Raw genomic sequence first — 18,203 nt, forward strand, 5'->3', positions numbered from 1 at the left:
AGGCTCTGAACAGGCACCTGAAGGCGTCTCTTCTGGGAGGCTCACAGTCTTAGTAAGTTGAATGAATGGGCCAGACCATCTGAAGTCAGATGAAGCTATTCAGTTTCTCAAGGGGCATGGGGGAATGGGAGACAGAAGTCCTCAGTGGTGGCATTGGCTTATTAAGGGATGGGATGGGGAAATCGGTAAGTCACGCTCTTCCCTTTGAATTCTTAGCTCCTGTGGTCTCCAGATTCTGGCACAAGATGAGAGGTTCTGGTCTTCCCCTCTGTCTTCTTTCTGTGTCTTATCTCTTCTGGACACCTTCTGCTGGGCTGAAAACACTGCATTTGGGAAGCTGTGTGATCACCACTAATCTTCAGGGAATTCGAAGTGGATTTTCAGAGATTCGGGACAGTGTGGTATGTGAGGGAGGCACCCTACCCTTCATCTTGTGAATGCCTCCCCACTTTTCTACTTGTTTTTATCTTTCCTCCAGCAGGGTGGTCACAAAAAGAAGCAGGTTGGGGGCTCCTTACCAGGAGGATATGTTCCCAGGAAATATCTATAGTTCATAATGTAAGAGTGTTTTTGGAGAGGGACTCTGCCCACTGGGCCATGGCATGGAGTGGATGGGAGATCTTGATGTCTAGGATCCTGGCGGGAGTCACTGACTTGTACTTTCTTACCTTGCCCTTTTCTGTTTAGCAAGCCAAAGATGAAATCATTGACATCAGAATCTTGAGGAAGACTCAGTTTTTGCAAGGCACAAAGGTATGTATTTGGTCCATATGAATTCTGGGAGGATTATGAGTTGGGGACATCTTCATTGACCTTGTCCCTGGACACCCTGCCCTTACCAACACACCAGTCTTCTCTTTGTAGCCTGCAGATCAGTGCTGCCTCCTCCATCATACACTGAGACTTTACCTGGACAGGGTATTCAAAAACTATCAACCCCCTGACCACCATATCTTTCGGAAGGTCAGCCGTCTTGCCAACTCTCTTCTCACCATCAAGAAGGACCTCCGGCTCTGTGTGAGTATGGGTCTTGGGTAAAAGGATCCACCTCAGCACATAACTTAGCAATCAGGCTCATCTTAGACCCATTTAATGGATGGAAAAACAGAGTTCGAGAGTTCTAAAATAATCTGTGTTGAGCTATGTGACTAGGTAATAAGAACTCAGTTATATTGACTTTTGGATACATGTTCTATGCAAAATGTCTAAAGAACTATAAAGTGCTGGTTCTTTGATGTCACTGATAATCATCACTATATGTGAATGAAATTATGATTCTTCTGTGAGTTATCCTATGATGTTTCAGGGCATCCTGAGTCCAGGCAGCTAATTAGCAGACCACCAGATTCAATCTCAAGATAGGACCTCAGAATCCAATTTGCTCTTCCCATGATGCTCTCTGGGAGGGAACTAGATTAGAACAGGGGTGCAGGCTGGAAGGGATATGGCGCTCACAAACTCCTTCAACGCTGCCTGTTTCTGAACAGAAGCAATGAGCTCTATATTTGAGCCTAAAATGCTGGCTTCCTTTTCTAGCTGATGTACACTTTAGTGATCCCAAATAAAGAGATATGAAAAGATTTCTATAGGTGGAAAGAGCAGAACTCCTACCTACTTCATGTCAATGGCAGAAAATTGCAATCTTTAATAACATCTCTCATTCTTTGGTATTCTTTTCAGCATGCCCATATGTCATGCCCTTGTGGGGAAGAAGCAAAGGAGAAATACAGCCAGATTCTGAGTCATTTCGAAGAGGTATATGCAATTTTGGCCTTGGTTGGGATGAGCGTGTTTTTAGAACTGAGATCATAGATGGGTGGGATGGATAGTCCTACTCAAAGAAATCCTATAGCCCTCAGGTTAGTGGCCCTCTGAGGGCATGTAGACTATTCATCTGCAGGCTTTAGAAGGGTGCTGTCTCTGGAAGACACTCTGGGAATCAAGAAGGAATAGCTGTGATTCCATCAAGTCACCTGAGACACCTGGACCTTTCAGTTGCACAGATAAGAGGCATTAGTTTTCCACATTCACACACATATGTGTGCATGCTAAGTTGCTTCAGTCGTGTCCGACTCTTTGCAACCCTGTGGACTGCAGCCCACCAGGCTCCTCTGTCCATGGGATTCTCCAGGCAAGAATACCTGAGTGGGTTGCCAAGCCCTCCTCCAGGGGGTCTTCCTGACCCAGGGATGGAACCCTCATCTCCTGTGTCTCCTGCATTGCAGGCAGAATCTTTACTGCTGGGCCACCAGGGAAGCCTTCACACACATATACATACCTTCAAAAACAGGCATTCGCCATTTCACACACGCCTTTGCCATGCTCTTTCTCACCTCAAAGCCTTCGGACCTCTGTCAGGAAGACTGGAGTTTGCTTGCTGCACACTCTGCTCATCCTTTAAGACGCAGCCTAGGCATCACTTCCGGGAAGGCACTGGCTACTTCTCTGAGGCTTAAGTGCCTCTCTGTCATCCTGAGGGGACCCCGGCAGTTATTCACCACATGGCATTTTAATTGCCTGCTTCTGCTTGTCTCCTTTACATGACTGTAAATTCCCTGTGGGTAGTGATGGTGTCATTTATTCCTGAATCCCTAGCCAGTCCAGTGCTTAGCACAGTAAATATTTGTTCAATGAGAGGATGCACAGTAGGCAATCCCTAAACACACAAACACACACACACACAGAAGCACATATCTTTCTTTTAAAAGCAGCTTTACTCTCTGTGTTTCAAGAAGCTTGGGTTGTAGCCCCAATTCTGCTACTCTTCTGGGCCTTAGTTTTCCTATGTAAGACTAGTGTGACTGCTGCTGCTGCTGCTAAGTTGCTTCAGTCGTGTCCGACTTTTAGCGACCCCCATAGACGGCAGCCCACCAGGCTCTGCCGTCCATGGCATTTTCCAGGCAAGGGTACTGGAATGGGTTGCCATTGCCTTCTCTGCTAGTGTGACTAGACTCCCTGATTTTCCCTCTTGTGAGATCTTGAGGTTCCATAATGTCTTTCAAGCTCTTCATTTTGAAAATATGCTCCATTTATAATCCCTGACAGACCTACCAGTGAAAGGAGAGGATTAAACTTGGAGCCCACATTGTCTCTTTATGAGTTGCTCACCTCTTTACTTTGTGTCTTTCAGCTTCCACCTCCGGCAGCGGTGGTGAAGGCTTTGGGGGAGCTAGACATTCTTTTGCGATGGATGGAAGAGGCAGACTAGGATGAAAGTGATGCTGCTGAGAGTATTCTGGGCTCAGCCCTCAGGACCCATGGAAGTATGACCCCGAACCGCTGTCTGTTTGTTGTGTAATTTAGTGCTGGTCACCATGTCCAGTATTTATTTATGATTTGTTTCCTTATTGTGGCTATTAGTGTTTCTACTCTTAATTAAAGAAACACAATGCCAAAGAATGTTCAAACTACTGCACAGTTGCACTCATCTCACATGTTAGCAAAGTAATGCTCAAAATTCTCCAAGCCAGTCTTCAACAGTACATGAACCAAGAACTTCCAGATGTTCAAGCTGGATTTAGTAAAGGCAGAGGAACCATATATCAAATTGTCAACATCCTCTGGATCATCGAAAAAGCAAAAGAGTTTCAGAGAAACATCTACTTCTGCTTTATTGACTACGCTAAAGCCTTTGACCCTGTGGATCACAACAAACTGTGGAAAATTCTTAAAGAGATGGGAATACCAGACCACCTTACCTGCCTCCTGAGAAATCTGTATGCAGGCCAAGAAGCAACAGTTAGCACTGGACATGGAACAACAGACTGGTTCCAAATAGGAAAGAAGTATGTCAAGGTTGTATATTGTCATCCTGTTTATTTAACTTATTTGCAGAGTTTATCATGTGAAATGCCAGGCTGGCTGAACCACAAGCTGAAATCAAGATTGCTGGGAGAAATATCAATAACCTCAGATATGCAGATGACACCACTCTTATGGCAGAAAGTGAAGAAGAACTAAAGGGCCTCTTGATGAAAGTGAAAGAAGTGAGTGAAAACATTGGCTTAAAATTCAACATTCAGAAAACTAAGATCACGGCATCCAGTGCCATCACTTCATGGCAAATAGATGGGAAACAATGGAAACAGCAAGAGACTTTAGTTCTGGGGCTCCAAAATCACTGCAATGGCACCCCGCTCCAGTACCCTTGCCTGGAAAATCCCAAGGATGGAGAAGCCTGGTGGGCTGCTGTCCATGGGGTCGCTAAGAGTGGGACACGACCGAGCGACTTCACTCTCACTTTTCACTTTCATGCACTGGAGAAGGAAATGGCAACCCACTCCAGTGTTCTTGCCTGCAGAATCCCAGGGATGGCAGAGCCTGGTGGGCTGCCGTCTATGGGGTTGCACAGAGTCAGACACGACTGAAGCGACTTAGCAAAATCACTGCAGATGGTGACTGCAGCCTTGAAATTAAAAGACACTTACTTCTTGGAAGAAAAGCTATGACCAACCTAGACAGCATATTAAAAAGCAGAGACATTACTTTGCCAACAAAGGTCTACATAGTCAAAGCTATGGCTTTTCCAGTAGTCATGTATGGATGTGAGAGTTGGACTATTAAGAAGCTGAGCACTGAAGAATTGATGCTTTTGAACCGTGGTGTTGGAGAAGACTTTTGAAAGTCCTTCGGACTGCAAGGAGATGCAACCAGTCCATTCCAAAGGAATAGATAAGGAATATATAGGAATAAATCAGTTCTGAATACTCACTGGAAGGACTGATCCTGAAGCTGAAACTCCAGTACTTTGGCCACCTGATGGGAAGAACTGACTCATTGGAAAAGATCCTGATGCTGGGAAAGATTGAAGGCAGGAAGGAGAAGGGGACGGCAGAGAATGAGATGGCTGGATGGCATCACTGGCTTGATGGACATGAGTTTGAGCAAGCTCAGGGAGTTGATGATGGGCAGGGAAGCCTGGCGTGCTGCAGTCCATGGGCTCGCAGAGGGTCGGACGGGACTGTTTAGTCAGAGTGACTAAACAGAACTGAATTCTTAATCTGGATCATGGTTTTACAAGATTTTAGTAAGATCTTTTCTACTGTTGGTTGTATTTATTAATGTATTTATTTTTTCTATTTAACTTATTTATTTTTATATTTGAAAATGAGACTTTTTAAAAACAATTCAGAGATTATATTTATAAGCTGACTAGAGCAGGTTTTTCATAGAGTGAACAAACTCTCTAAATTCTAGAGGAGTGGCTACAATTTTATTTAATAAGGACATGTATACTGACCACCAGTGTTCCGTGAGATATTTAAAACTGAACTAATGGCTACTAAGTGTGGGTTGTGGAAGAAGGAATTTTGATGTAAAATTACAGGCTTGTGTTACAATTACTGACCACTCCATTCAACTCCTAGACCCCAGACTTGTGTCTCTTCCAGCTATGGAAACCTATGTGGCCAGGATATTTTTTACAAATAAAGTTTTCTTTGTATAATATCTGCTTGGAGTTTGAGAATGCTTCAGGAGTGGAAACAGTGGTTTCCACTGGGATTGAGCTTGAGTGGGATGGGTTTCTAAAGGGATGAGTTTGAGTCTCATATGACCTAGGGACCTTTTACTCCTTTGGGGCAGGAAGTTGCCGGTGGGAACCTAGGCCTTCTCTCCGCTGCCAAATGCACCCCCAATTCTGTCTCCTAATTCACCCATAGCTCTGATTCCTCCACACGAAGGGGCTGTGTGGGGATGAGGGGCATCAGCCCTCCCTGCTTCTTCCTCCCTGGCACTGAGCAGTCTTCTCTGTGCCCCTGCTTTCTCCCTCATTTCAGGCTCTCATACTTTTGTGTCAGAGGTCTTAATTGCAACACAAATTATAATAGGCAGGAGGTTCTATTATAAGGGTTAAGAACACATAGGTGCAAAGTGTCCTGCCTAGGGAGCTGCGTGCGCCCTCTTTGAAGGCCCTTCCATTTTGGATTCTGGCCAGCCCCACGGTCTAGGTTGTTCTTGGATCAAGTCTTTGTGTTTGGAACCAAGTACTAAGTTGGTGTTCTCGGTTCAGGCCCCTTTTATGCTGAACTTCCCTGGGCTCGAAGGAGCCAAAACTCTGGCCTGGGCTGCTTGCCTCCTCCCTCTCCAGCTCATTCTGAGCTGCATCTCAGCTTAGCAGTTTACCTTGCCCAGTTTCAGAAATAGCAGACTAATGCTTCTGTAGTGAGCTTTCTTTGCTGTCTCTGCTCTCAGTCCTTATCCCAGGCCCTGATGAAACTTAAAGAACTTTATTTTTTCTCATTATTAAGTGACAACTACCCAGTGGAGAAAATTAGGAAAATACAAAGAAGTATAGAAAAGAAAATTAAAATCACTCATAATCTTATCACCCACAGATAATAAGTCTGAAATATTTAGGTATGTTTTTTCTACATCTTTTTTTATCAGATTCAAATCATGATTCACTTTTCAGTATCTGAGTGGTTTGGGCTGTAAAACTTAACCTTCTCGGAATTTAATTTCTTCTTCTGGAAAACAAGTTGATAACATCAATGTTTCAGGGTGATGGAAGAAATGGTTCTTTACATTCCTTTAAAACGGGGCATTTTCTGCTTTTATATTCCTCATTGTGATCACCCTTCTGCTATCAGAATTTCTTGTTGCCCCTCCCCTGGTTTCCCTGACTAGTCTGACAAACAACTCAGTTTTGGCTGTCAAGGAATAGTTGAGAAGGAGACTTCACTGAACTCAGTGTAAAATGAGAACCAATATCTCCAAGAGAGGGCTTCCCTGGTAGCTCAGATGGTAGAGTCTGCCTGCAGTGTTGGAGACCCAGGTTCAATTCCTGGGTCAGGAAGATCCCTTGGAGAAGGAAACTGCAAACCAGTCCAGTATTCCTGCCTGGAGAATCCCATGGATGGAGGAGCCTGGTGGGCTCCAAACAGTTGGACAAAGCTGAGTGACTAACACTACTACCTCCAAGAGATCCCTGATGGCAAAGAGGAGGCTAGTTTTATCTGCCAAGTTTGAGTCTTTCAGATGGGCATGTCTCAGGTTGACCTACAGAGCTGAGGATGAAGTTCCTCCAATTGTTTCCTGAGAAGCATTTCTGATTCTTCTGAAAGTCTGGGCCGTGGGAAGCCTTGGTCTTTTGGAATTCCATGTTACCATGTGACCACTCCTTACCTGTCTATTCCTCTCCCCTGCAGGACCCATTTCCTCCTCTAAGTTATTTTTCTGGTCTCCGCTTGACCTATCACAGTGCCAACAACGGGGAATACAGCAGTGGAGAGTCAAGTCAGTTTGGGGACATGAAGGTGGGCTTTTAAGGGACAGACTCTAAAGAATAGTTTGCAATTGTCGCTTTCAATTCATTAAATTAAAATTTAACAATTAAAATCATTGCTGTCATTTATTAAGTACTTATGTGCCAGTCACTGTACTGGAAACTTCACATACATTATCTTATTTAATCCTTAAAACACTGTCTTATTTAATCCTTAAACCTGTGAGATAGGTTATTATTACCAGTTTGCAAGTGAAAACATGTTCAAAGGTGATAAGTAATATGTGTAAGGGCAGAACAAAGAGTTGAACACAGACACCCTGATACCACAGCCCTATATGGCTTCCCATTCTATATACCACTTCTTTCCCAACAGTGGCATCTTGTGTTCAGAAGCTCAGTAGTGAAGAATAATAAGTTTGGGCTTCATAGAGATATGAGTGAAAATACTGACTCAGAAATTCACTGTCTTGGACAAGTGACATAGCTACCCTTAGTATTATCCTTAGTTTCTTTATCTGAAAAGTACAATTATACCACTTATCATGCTGGGTTGATGTGAAGAATAAACAAGACTGTCATATCTAACTTGTACAAGCACATCTTAAGTACCAGGTACTGTTCTAAGTGTGTTACAGGCGTCCATTCATTTAATTCACACAAGAGCATGATGAGATAGGAGCTGCTGTTATTCCCATTTTATGGATGAGGAAACTAAAGACCAGAAAGATAAAATCTCTTGTTCAAGTTGTTCAAATTCACAGCAAATATTTCTGAAGGCAAACTATGAAGACAGTCAGCAGCCTAGAGAACCATGCATTTAACCACTTTGCTTTGCTAGCTGGTTGGAATGCCCAGTACATAGAGAGCTCTTGGTCAGTAGAGGTTCTGGCTGTAGCAGTGGTTCTGCCTGGAGAGGAAAGTGACGAGCCTTCCTTCCAAGCTATTAACTTCCTGGTGCCACTTACCTCTATAACATCTTTATTGAACCTCATTTTTCTAGGCATCTGAACCTTGTCTCCTCAATAAGCAGAATAAGTTCCTTTGGAAATCATAGGATTGACCTGTCAGCTCTGATTACTTTAAGCTCTTAGACCTTGGATTAAGAGTCTTAGAACCACTCTACTTCTCTGGGCCTCAGTTTCCTCTGAGAGCGTGCATATAAAGATGGGCAATGGCTAGACTATGTATAAAAGTAGACCTCTGATCCACAGTCTGCAACACCCAGCCCAGGAAACCAACCCATTATCTGCAGTAAGCAGCCTACAGAGCTGGTCTGCTATCTATAAGTTAGATTGATATGAACTCAGACCACAATCTCTAGCAACCAGCCCATGAAGGCAGACTATAACTCTTGTAGCCATTGGATCCAAACAGGACTTGATTAAAAACTGGCAACTTCCTCAATTTTTGTCCCTGTTTCTAACCTAGCATGAACCAGAAAAAGCCAAATAATGTGTCCTTAATCAATCACATAGGATGTTCTGCTTCTAGTTAGCCTACTGATGGCCCCTCCTGTCAACAACCTTTAGTCAAGGCATACCTGACAAGTTCCTTGTTTTCTCCTGTAACGATTTCCCACTTCTGCAGGCTTTTGTTGTTCAGTTGCTCAGCTGTGTCCAACTCTTAGAGTCTCTGCTGAAACATGTCATGGTGGCTGACTCTCTTTCTAAAATAAGCTCTGAATAAATAGCTTTGCTTGTTCTCTTTTGGTTGGTCTTCATTTACTCCACACTGCAAAATTAAATGAAAGAGTTGGGACAGACGATTCTGAATTCTAGAAACTGGATGTGCTAAATCTGGCTCAGAAGATCAGATCTAGCTGCTGCCGCCTTCATGATTGGAAGGGGTTTGTATGGTTCCTGTGTCACCAGCTTTGGATTCAGAATTTGAGGTGAACCTATCGATTGGAAATATCCAGGTGATGTCAGTGAAACTGGACAAGGCTTCCCTCTGATGGAGGGGTTGGCTCAGAAGGCAGAGCATCTTCTTAAGCTAGGAATGAGATCCAGCTGCAGGGTAACTCAAAGAATAAAAAAGTCTGCTGAACGTTTCATTTCTACCATGCCCTGGGATTGCCCCAACTTCTTATTTTCAAGGACTCAGGTCTTCTCCAACATGGTCCAGTGTAACTTTGTCTGACTGTTTCTCTTCCATACAGATGGAGAATGAATGGACCATTCCCCTGCAGGACTGTTAAGTTCCTGCAGGACAGGACTATGTTAAAAAAGCCTACCTTATCTCAGCACAGTACAAAATTACATTATTGATGAGGACTAAATTCAAAAGCAGGCGAATGGAATGTGTCTTTAAAAGTCAAAAAAAAAAAAAAAAAGAGAGAAACTGCTTTTTCTATGTTTGTGGCCCTCAGTCAATTTTTTCATGAATTAACAGCTTTGGCTTTTGCTAGAAAATAGATAACCCACACTGCAGATTGGGCCTTGCCAACAGGAGGCAGCAGAACAACAATTGGTAAAAGAATGAAATAATAGAGCCACTCCTGATTCACTGGAAGATTGGGAGAGCAGGTGACACTCTGGCTCAGCCCAGCTGTCAGGAGCACAATGAGTCAGTTGCTTAACAGGAAGACGGCAGGACTCAGAGGCCTGGAGGCAGAAAGCTGTGGATTACAACCAGAGTGCTAATACCTTTCAGAGTACATTCTTTGAACATTAGAGATGGGAGAGGACTTACAGATCACTTTACAGGGTAGCCGGGGTTCAGAGAGGAAAGTGACTTGCCTAAGGTTACACAGAGAGTTACGGCAGAGTTGACATTAAAGCTCAGGTCCCTGTACTTCCAGGACCACTACATCTCAATTCAGTTAAAGAAGAAAAAAAAATAACCCAGACTGGAAATGAAGTCAGCCTTTATGCATAGATGACAGGCCCATCTAGGGAGAAATATCCAATGGACTTACAACAAGCTGGTAGAATAAGAAAGTTTTGTTTGATAGCAGGATACAAGGTAAGATCAGTTGTATTTCCATATACCAGCAACAATCAATTGGAACTTGAATTAAAAAAAATACTATTTACAATAGCATCAAAAAGTAGGAAATCCTTGAGGATAAATCAAGAACAAAAGATGTAGAAGGGGACCAAACTTCCCCTGCCTGCAGAGAGCTGTGGTACAGATAGGGGCTGAGAGGAGAGTGGCTGCCAACAGAGGGCGCAGGGCGGACGCAAGGCCCACGCAGCTGTGGTGAAGATCCGCTTCCAACCCGTGGTGGCCCTCATTAAGGCCGGGAAGACTGACAAGGCTTCGGCCTTGGTCTCCGCCCCGGTGCCCGCCCCGGGCGCTGAGATCCTGCTGACCCTGGCTGAGGAGAAGCCCTTGGGAGGAGGGGCCCCTCACCATCCCTACAAGACGCGGGGGCTCTGTCCTTGGGCATGGACCTGCCGCTCATGGGCCTGGTGTTCGCTTCCGTCCACATCTACAGATCCTTCTTTCTCATTCAGCTGGCCCGAGGCAATTTCTTCCCCTGTGGGGTCTTCTAGGAGGCCTCCCTGTCCTCCCAGGTCCGCACTCGCATGGAGCTGGAGGAGGACGGAAGATCTAACTGGAGGAGAGGAACCGCGGGGGCATCAACGTGCTTGTGCCTTGGTTTGGGGACATCCTCCACGATTCCAGCAAGGGCTCACTGTCTATCATGACTTTCTCCCTAGACAGGAGCCACTTCATTGTTCAACACCAGCAACCTGCTGCCCCCTTGCAACTTCTGGGAGTTCCTGGTGAGGACGTGCAGAGGGGCACCTACCTCCCACAGACACACATCACCCCGGAGGAGATGGTGGTCACGGAGCACGTCAGCGACAAGAGGCCTCAGCCTCCTTCGCCTCCCACCTGTTTGCAGCGGGAAAGACACCTACCGGCAGTGGTGCCGGGTCACCCGGAAGCGGAAGTACAAACGGGGGCCAACAACAGCAACGGCCACCCGCCATTTTGAGAGCTCTTGGGTGCGGAAACGCCAGGGTGAGGGTAGTGTGAAACCCGCCCCGGCCTCCAGGCTCGCCCCGACCCTCTCTCATTTTCTCTGGAGGCCGCTCCCTGGCTCTCCTTCCCCTCACTTAGCTCGTGCTTTGGACACCTTTCCCTAGATGGGACGTGTGTCCCTGTTTCTCTCCAGCCCTGCTTACCTCCCAGTGCCGCAGCTGTGATATCTCAAGGCCACCATCTCTGCCGACCTCTCAGACCTTGGGGGGTGGGTGGGGCGCCCCAAGATGGTTTCTGTGACCCTCATGAGGTCACGTGACCGGGGTCCTGACTGGCAGCCAAAGGAGAAGGATTGGCCGGAAGGACCAGGCATGGCCGGGTGTTGGGGTAGGGAGGGGCTGTGGGTTCAGGGATGTCTGCACAGCTGGGAGAGTCCTGAAAGGCTCCTTGCCAAACACTTCCTCGTCAGTGCTGACTCCCAGGCCTGAGCTGAGGATGGAGGGAGGGAATGTGACCAGAAATGGCGCCCCCCCCACCCTCTCATCCAGAGCCCAGGGACGGTGGTTGTCCTGGGGATCTCTCCAGGACTCATGACAGTGCCTTCAGCCACCAGAGGGAGCCTGAGTTTGGGGGGGTGGGATGAGTCTGTCAAACACAATCAATTTCCCAGTGGAACCAAAGAAGGAAGGAGTCGGGGCAGGAAGGGCAGGAGCTCAAGGAAGATCCCTGAAGCCACAGTCACAGAGGAACTGGGGTGGAGCAGTTCTCTTTTCATCCTGTCTACTGGCAGCTGGGCGAGATGAACAGTGAGAAGGGAGCGGGGTGTAGGTCCTGCTGAGGGGCTGGGGCTCCCTGCTTTCCAGCTCAGGGCTGTTTTGGAAGATACCTGGGGGAAGGAGAGGAAGAGCTATCTGGTACTTGTGCACCCAGCCTCCTCTTTGTTCTAAAATTCTGTCCCCCTCTGCTTTGGGCAATGCAGCATTATTTTCCTTTTCCCTCTCACTTTTGCATATTTTTACTGGTCATTTCACATATTAACCATTTCCAGTCCTGAGCCCTGAAGAGGAGGGCTCCCATTTCTCCTGTCAAGACTTCAGTGCTCTCTGGAGATGAAACTGTTAAATGTTTTGTATATTTTCTCAGTCAGGTCTCTTTTCATAAGTGTTTGTAGAACAATAAAAACCTTTGATTTCTGGGGAAAAAAAAGAAGATGTAAAAGAGCTCTATGCTGAAAACTGTAAATCATTGCTGGCGAAATGAAAGATTATCTAAATAATGGAGGAATTTCCCTGATGGTCCACACACCCAGTGCAGGATACCTGGGATGGATCACTGGACCCCACATGCTGCAAGGAAGATCGAAGATTCCCTGTGCCACAACTAAGAGACCTGGCACAAGCAAATACAGAAATATTTTAAAATTTAAAAATAAATAATGGAGAGATATACCATATTCTTAGGCCTTGATAATTATTAAGATGCTAATTCTCCCCAAATTGATCTATATATTCAATGCAATCAGTATAAAAATTTCAGTGGCCTTTTTGTAAAGGTAGAAACTGACAAGTTCACTTTAAAATCATATTAAAATGCAATAAACAAAACAAAATAAATGAAAAAGAACAAAATTGGAGGATTAATATTATTGGATTTGAAGACACATAAAGCTATGGCAATCAAGAGAGTGTGGTTCTGGTGTGAAGATAGATGACTAGAGTGTAGAATGGAAAGTCCAGAAAGAGACCTACACATCTGATTGTCAGCAATAGTGCAGAGGCAGTTTAGTGGGGGTAGAATGATCTTGCAAGAAATGATGTTAAACTAATTGGATATTGTATAGAAAAAAATCAACTTGGACCTGTACTTTACATATACAAGTTAACTCAAAATGGATCATCAATCTAAATGTACAATCTACAATTATAAAACTTCTCAGAGAAAACCTGAGGGAAAAACCTTCATAACTTTGAGTTAGCCAAAGATTTCCTAGATACAAAAGCAGAATCTATAAAAAGCCAAATTGGCAGGTTAGACTTCATTAAACACGTCTGCCCTTTAGTATATTCAAAAGCAGAGACATTACTTTGCCGACCAAGGTCCGTCTAGTCAAGGCTATGGTTTTTCCTGTGGTCATGTATGGATGTGAGAGTTGGACTGTGAAGAAGGCTGAGTGCCGAAGAATTGATGCTTTTGAACTGTGGTGTTGGAGAAGACTCTTGAGGGTCCCTTGGACTGCAAGGAGATCCAACCAGTCCATTCTGAAGGAGATCAACCCTGGGATTTCTTTGGAAGGAATGATGCTAAAGCTGAAGCTCCAGTACTTTGGCCACCTCATGCGAAGAGTTGACTCATCGGAAAAGACTCTGATGCTGGGAGAGATTGAGGGCAGGAGGAGAAGGGGACGACCCAAGATGAGATGGCTGGATGGCATCATGGACTCAATGGACGTGAGTCTGAGTGAACTCCGGGAGATGGTGATGGACAGGGAGGCCTGGCGTGCTTTGATTCATGGGGTCGTGAAGAGTCGGACACGACTGAGCGACTTATCTGAACTGAACTGAAGAAAATGAAAAGACAGCCCATAGTCTGGGAGTGAATATTTGCAAATCCCTGTATATAATAATGTGTGACCAAAAAATATAGAGAATACTCAAAACTCAATTATAAGGAAGGAACCCAATTAAAAACTGAGCACAAAATTTGAACAGACATGTCATGAAAGAAGATAAATATATGTAAAAAAGAAGCACATGAAAAGATGCTTAACATTGTATTTCATTAAGTAAATACAAATTAAAACCACAGTGAGATACCACATCATACTTATTAGAATGGCTAAAAGAAAAATTGACCATATCAGGTGCTAGAGGAAGGTGTGGAGAAACTCAAACTCATATGGTCTGTTGGGAATGTAAAATGATACAACCACTTTGAAAATAGTTTGGCAATTTCTCAAAAAACTGAAGAAACAGCTGCCATATGACCCAGTTATTCCATTCCTAGGTATTTATCTAAGAGAAAAGAAAACATACGTTCATGAAAAGACTTGCACATAAACATTTTATGAAAGGTTTATTTTTATTAGCCCCAAATTTGAAACAACTAAATGTCTACCAGCAAGTGAATGGTTAAACTATGATGAATATGTTCATCATCTTGGTGATGATTTCCAGTTGTATACATATGCCCAAACTTATCAAACTGTACATTTTAAATATGTGCAGTTTATTGCATGCCAATTGTGTATCAGTAAAATTCTTCAAAAACAGTTCAATTCGAGGTAATGTCTCTTTCTAGGCCTTCTGGAGATTGCTGTTGCTGTTTAGTCACTAAGTCCCCCATGGACTGTATGTAGCCCACCAGGCTCCTCCGTCCATGGACTTTCCCAGGCAAGAATACTGGGGTGGGTTGCCATTTCCTTCTCCAGATCGGTCCAGATCAGGGATTGAATGTTGGCAGGAGGATTCATTACCACTGAAGTACCAGGGAAGCTATTGTGCAGGTTAGAGGCATTTAAAGAGAGTGAGATTGTGAGGACAAGTCATTGCCAGGAATATAAGACTTAATGACAAGGAAAGATCTCCATGTAGAAAGATGAGGGAAGGCTTTCTGAAGGAGGCATCCTTGAGTTAGACTGTGAAGGATTAGCGGGGATGTCAACAAGTAGCCTAAAAAGACAAAGGACCTTGAAGTCCTGGTACCCCAGGGAAGTGGTTCCGCCTGTGCTAATATCAATGTTCTGTCACACGTATAGCATATAGCAGTTCAAAACACTCTTATTTAATGTATGTTATTTACTTATTTATGTCCCACTTTCTATCAAAGTGATCGAGAGTGACTTATGAGAATACATGTAATGCAACAAGATTTAAGGACGCTAGACGAAACAGAACACAGATAATACCGTGATGCTGAGCTAAGATTATTCTGCAAAGGACATGTCATGAGGTTCTGAGTCATAACTCGCTAGAAGGATCAAAATTCAGCTCTGAGCTTTACCGAGGCTGGAACAAAGCGGGCAACGTGATTACTACAAAATTCACTAAGCACTTTGCCTGGGTTATCTTTTTCGATCTTCACAGACATGCCTAGTAGGTGTGTCTCTCCTGCCAGTGGCAGAAGACGGTGGTTTTTCTGAAGCTGTTGAGGAGCTGGTGAATATGTGGAAGAATCTTCCTCTTTGCCTGTTCTGCCTGAAGGAGAAAATTGCTACTGGCTTTTAGACGTGTGGCTTCCCTTGTGGCTCAGTTGGTAAAGAATCTGCCTGCAATGCAGGAGACCTGGGTTTGATCCCTGGGTTAGGAAGATCCCCTGGAGAAGGAAATGACAACTCACTCCAGTATCCTTGCCTGGAAAATCTCATGAACAGAGGAGCCTGATGGGCTGCAGTTCATGGGGTTGCAAAGAGTTGGGCATGACTGAATGACTAACACAATGAGAAGAATTCAAGAAAAGTTGCAAAAATCAGGAAACTTAAAAAAAAACCACCACCACCCCCTCTCCCCCAAACTGAAGGTTTTGAAGAGATAACAAGACAGGCAAAATTCCAGGGCCAAGATTTGGGAGAGGGAGATCCAACAAAATGAGCTCAGCACTGGGGACTGCTTTTCCCTGATGGTGGTAGTGGTTCAGTCACTCAGGCATGTCCGACTCTTGTGACCCCATGGACTGTAGCCCACCAGGCTCCTCTGTCCATGGGATTCTCTGGGCAACAATACTGGAGTGGGTTGCCATTTCCTTCTCCAAGGGATCTTCCTAACCCAGGAATAGAACCTGGGTCTCCTGCACTGCAGGCAGCTTCTTTATCGACTGAGCTATGAGGGAAGCCCTTTCCTTGGTGAAGGTCATCTAACTTTAGAAAAGTTGATGAGGTACAGATGAACCCATTTGCAAAGTGGAAATAGAGATAGAGACATAGAGAACAAACATATGGACCCCAAGCGGGGAAATGGGTGGGATAAACTTGGAGACTGGGGTCGACATATATACACTGCTATGTATAAAACAGGTAACTAAAGAGAACCTACTGTATAGCACAGAGCTCTGCTCAATGCTCTGTGGTGACAGAGGGAATCTATGTATATGTATGGCTGATTCACTTTGCTGTACAGCAGAAACTAACACAACGTTGTAAAGCCACTAAACTCCAATTATAAAAAAAGTTGATGGAAGATTGGGAGACAGATGTGCTCAACTTGCCACAAATTTACAGGATGAGGGGGAACTCCAGGACATGCTCCTAGTCTGCTGATGAAGGAGGCCCCCTAGAACCTCCTGGCCAAGCTTCCAGCTGAGACCCCCAAGTGCTACCCTCTAGGGGTCATGGTAACCCATGGTAATCCCTTAACAGGGGCAGAAAATCAACTTTGAATCACTTCATTCTATGATCGGATTAAGTTAATGTGGAATTGCCAATCCCCTTCCAGAAGCAAATATAAATACTTCTCAGAGGATGCTAATATCCTAAACTTCAAATTATCTTTATAACATTTCAAATATAATGTCTGGAAACACTCAGAATAGGTAAAATCGCAGGGACAGAAAACACAGCTGTTTCTAGGGACTAAGGGGGAGTGGAGTAGGGTGTGATGCCAATGGATATGAGGTTTCTTTTTGGGGTAATGAAAAAGTTTAGAAATTAGATAATGGTGCCAGTTGCACAATTCTGTGAATATACCAAAACCCACTGAATTGTACAGTTTAAAAAGGTGAATTACATTTCAATAAAGCTATTAGTTTGAAAATGAAGATGAAATAAAAACATTTCAAATCAACAAATTTTGGCCAAAAGTAGAAATAGCTATAATATAATGATTTTAGTGCAAAAGGATAGGGCTGGTTAGGAAATGATTTGGTTCTCGTTACTTCATTACACCATCAATCAAAAAAGAGCCCACTCAATGAATTCTGGTCCCGAAGCTTTCGTATCATTTTCTCATATGACTTCTCTTGGGGCTGGACTATTTTTTTTTTTAAGGTTTCTAATTTTTTTCCTTTTAATTGAAGTATAATTGAGATACACTATCATAATAGATTCAGGTGTATGACACAGTGATTCAGATTTCATACACATCACAAAATGATCCCCACGGTAAGTCTGGTCACGTTCCATCACCATATGAAGTTATTACAATATTGTTGATTATAGTCCCTCTTCTGTACATTACATCCCCATGACTTAGTAGTATTTTATAACTGGAAGTTTGTACCTCATAATCCCCTTCATCTAGTCCTTCCATCCTTCTACTATCATTTCCAAACAACTTCACAGATTCCCTTAACAGACTGATAAAAACGGGGGACTGGCTGTAGTATATTGTGGTATACTGTTTCCATGTCGGGTACTCTTATGAGCACTTGAAAGATTTTCCTAAACAGAAGTTACTATAGTTACAGAGTGAAAATTGTTTGTAGCCATATCAGGCTCTTTTCAATAATGAAAAAGCATTGTGTGTCATGGTAATATATAAAAATAATATTAGTAATGTTTTAATAATAGTTAACTCTTTCTCTTGCTTCCTGATGGGGCAGGCTGACTTCTACGTACTTTGCATGTATTTTTCTCATTTAATCCTCACAAATACCTATGAGATGATTTGTATTGCTATTCTTACTCTACTGATGAGGGAACTGAAGCGTATAAGAATTAAGTAACTCACCCATGATCGCACAGCTACTAAGTCTCAGAGCCAAGGGTCCACAGGAAGTGTGACTTCACGGTAGCATGCTTTCCAGTGCACAGCACTGCCTCTGGTACACCTGGCTTGAAGTCAGAGACCTGGGGGTCCAGTCTAGGTAGTTCCACTTTCTAGCTCTATGAGCTTAAGCAAATCATTGTTTAGCGTAGTTTTCCTCTTTGCCTTGGTTTCCTAGTTGTTAAAATGGAGATAATGATGTATGTTTTATCTCACAGGGCTTTTGTGAATATCAAATTGTGGAAGTATTTAGTAAAGTACTATGCCATATGCTGGCTTATTGGACTAGCGCTGAGACCTAACCATTAGCAGCCCCTCTCCCACCCCTAAGAAATGATGAGTTCCAG

General features: G+C 44.0%; 1 protein-coding gene and 1 pseudogene across 1 annotated transcript; both read left to right on the forward strand.

The window, feature by feature from the left end:
• Positions 1 to 245: 245 nt before the first annotated feature.
• Positions 246 to 3,208, forward strand: IL20 (interleukin 20). Its single transcript, XM_068986522.1, has 5 exons — positions 246 to 401; positions 688 to 753; positions 865 to 1,017; positions 1,681 to 1,755; positions 3,131 to 3,208. Exons 1-5 carry the CDS (start codon positions 246 to 248, stop codon positions 3,206 to 3,208), a joined length of 528 nt encoding a protein of 175 aa, XP_068842623.1.
• A 4,042-nt stretch (positions 3,209 to 7,250) lies between these two features.
• LOC138090697 (integral membrane protein 2C pseudogene) lies at positions 7,251 to 11,385 on the forward strand (annotated as a pseudogene).
• Positions 11,386 to 18,203: the final 6,818 nt, after the last annotated feature.

The sequence above is a fragment of the Capricornis sumatraensis genome, chromosome 14 (genome assembly GCF_032405125.1).
Source record: "Capricornis sumatraensis isolate serow.1 chromosome 14, serow.2, whole genome shotgun sequence".
Classification (NCBI taxonomy): Eukaryota; Metazoa; Chordata; class Mammalia; order Artiodactyla; family Bovidae; genus Capricornis; species Capricornis sumatraensis.

Coding starts and splice junctions, on each gene's coding strand:
- IL20 (XM_068986522.1), top strand. CDS start 246: ATGAGAGGTTCTGGTCTTCCCCTCTGTCTTCTTTCTGTGTCTTATCTC. Junction 754..864: donor AGTTTTTGCAAGGCACAAAG/GTATGTATTTGG, acceptor TTCTCTTTGTAG/CCTGCAGATCAGTGCTGCCT. Junction 1,018..1,680: donor AGAAGGACCTCCGGCTCTGT/GTGAGTATGGGT, acceptor TATTCTTTTCAG/CATGCCCATATGTCATGCCC.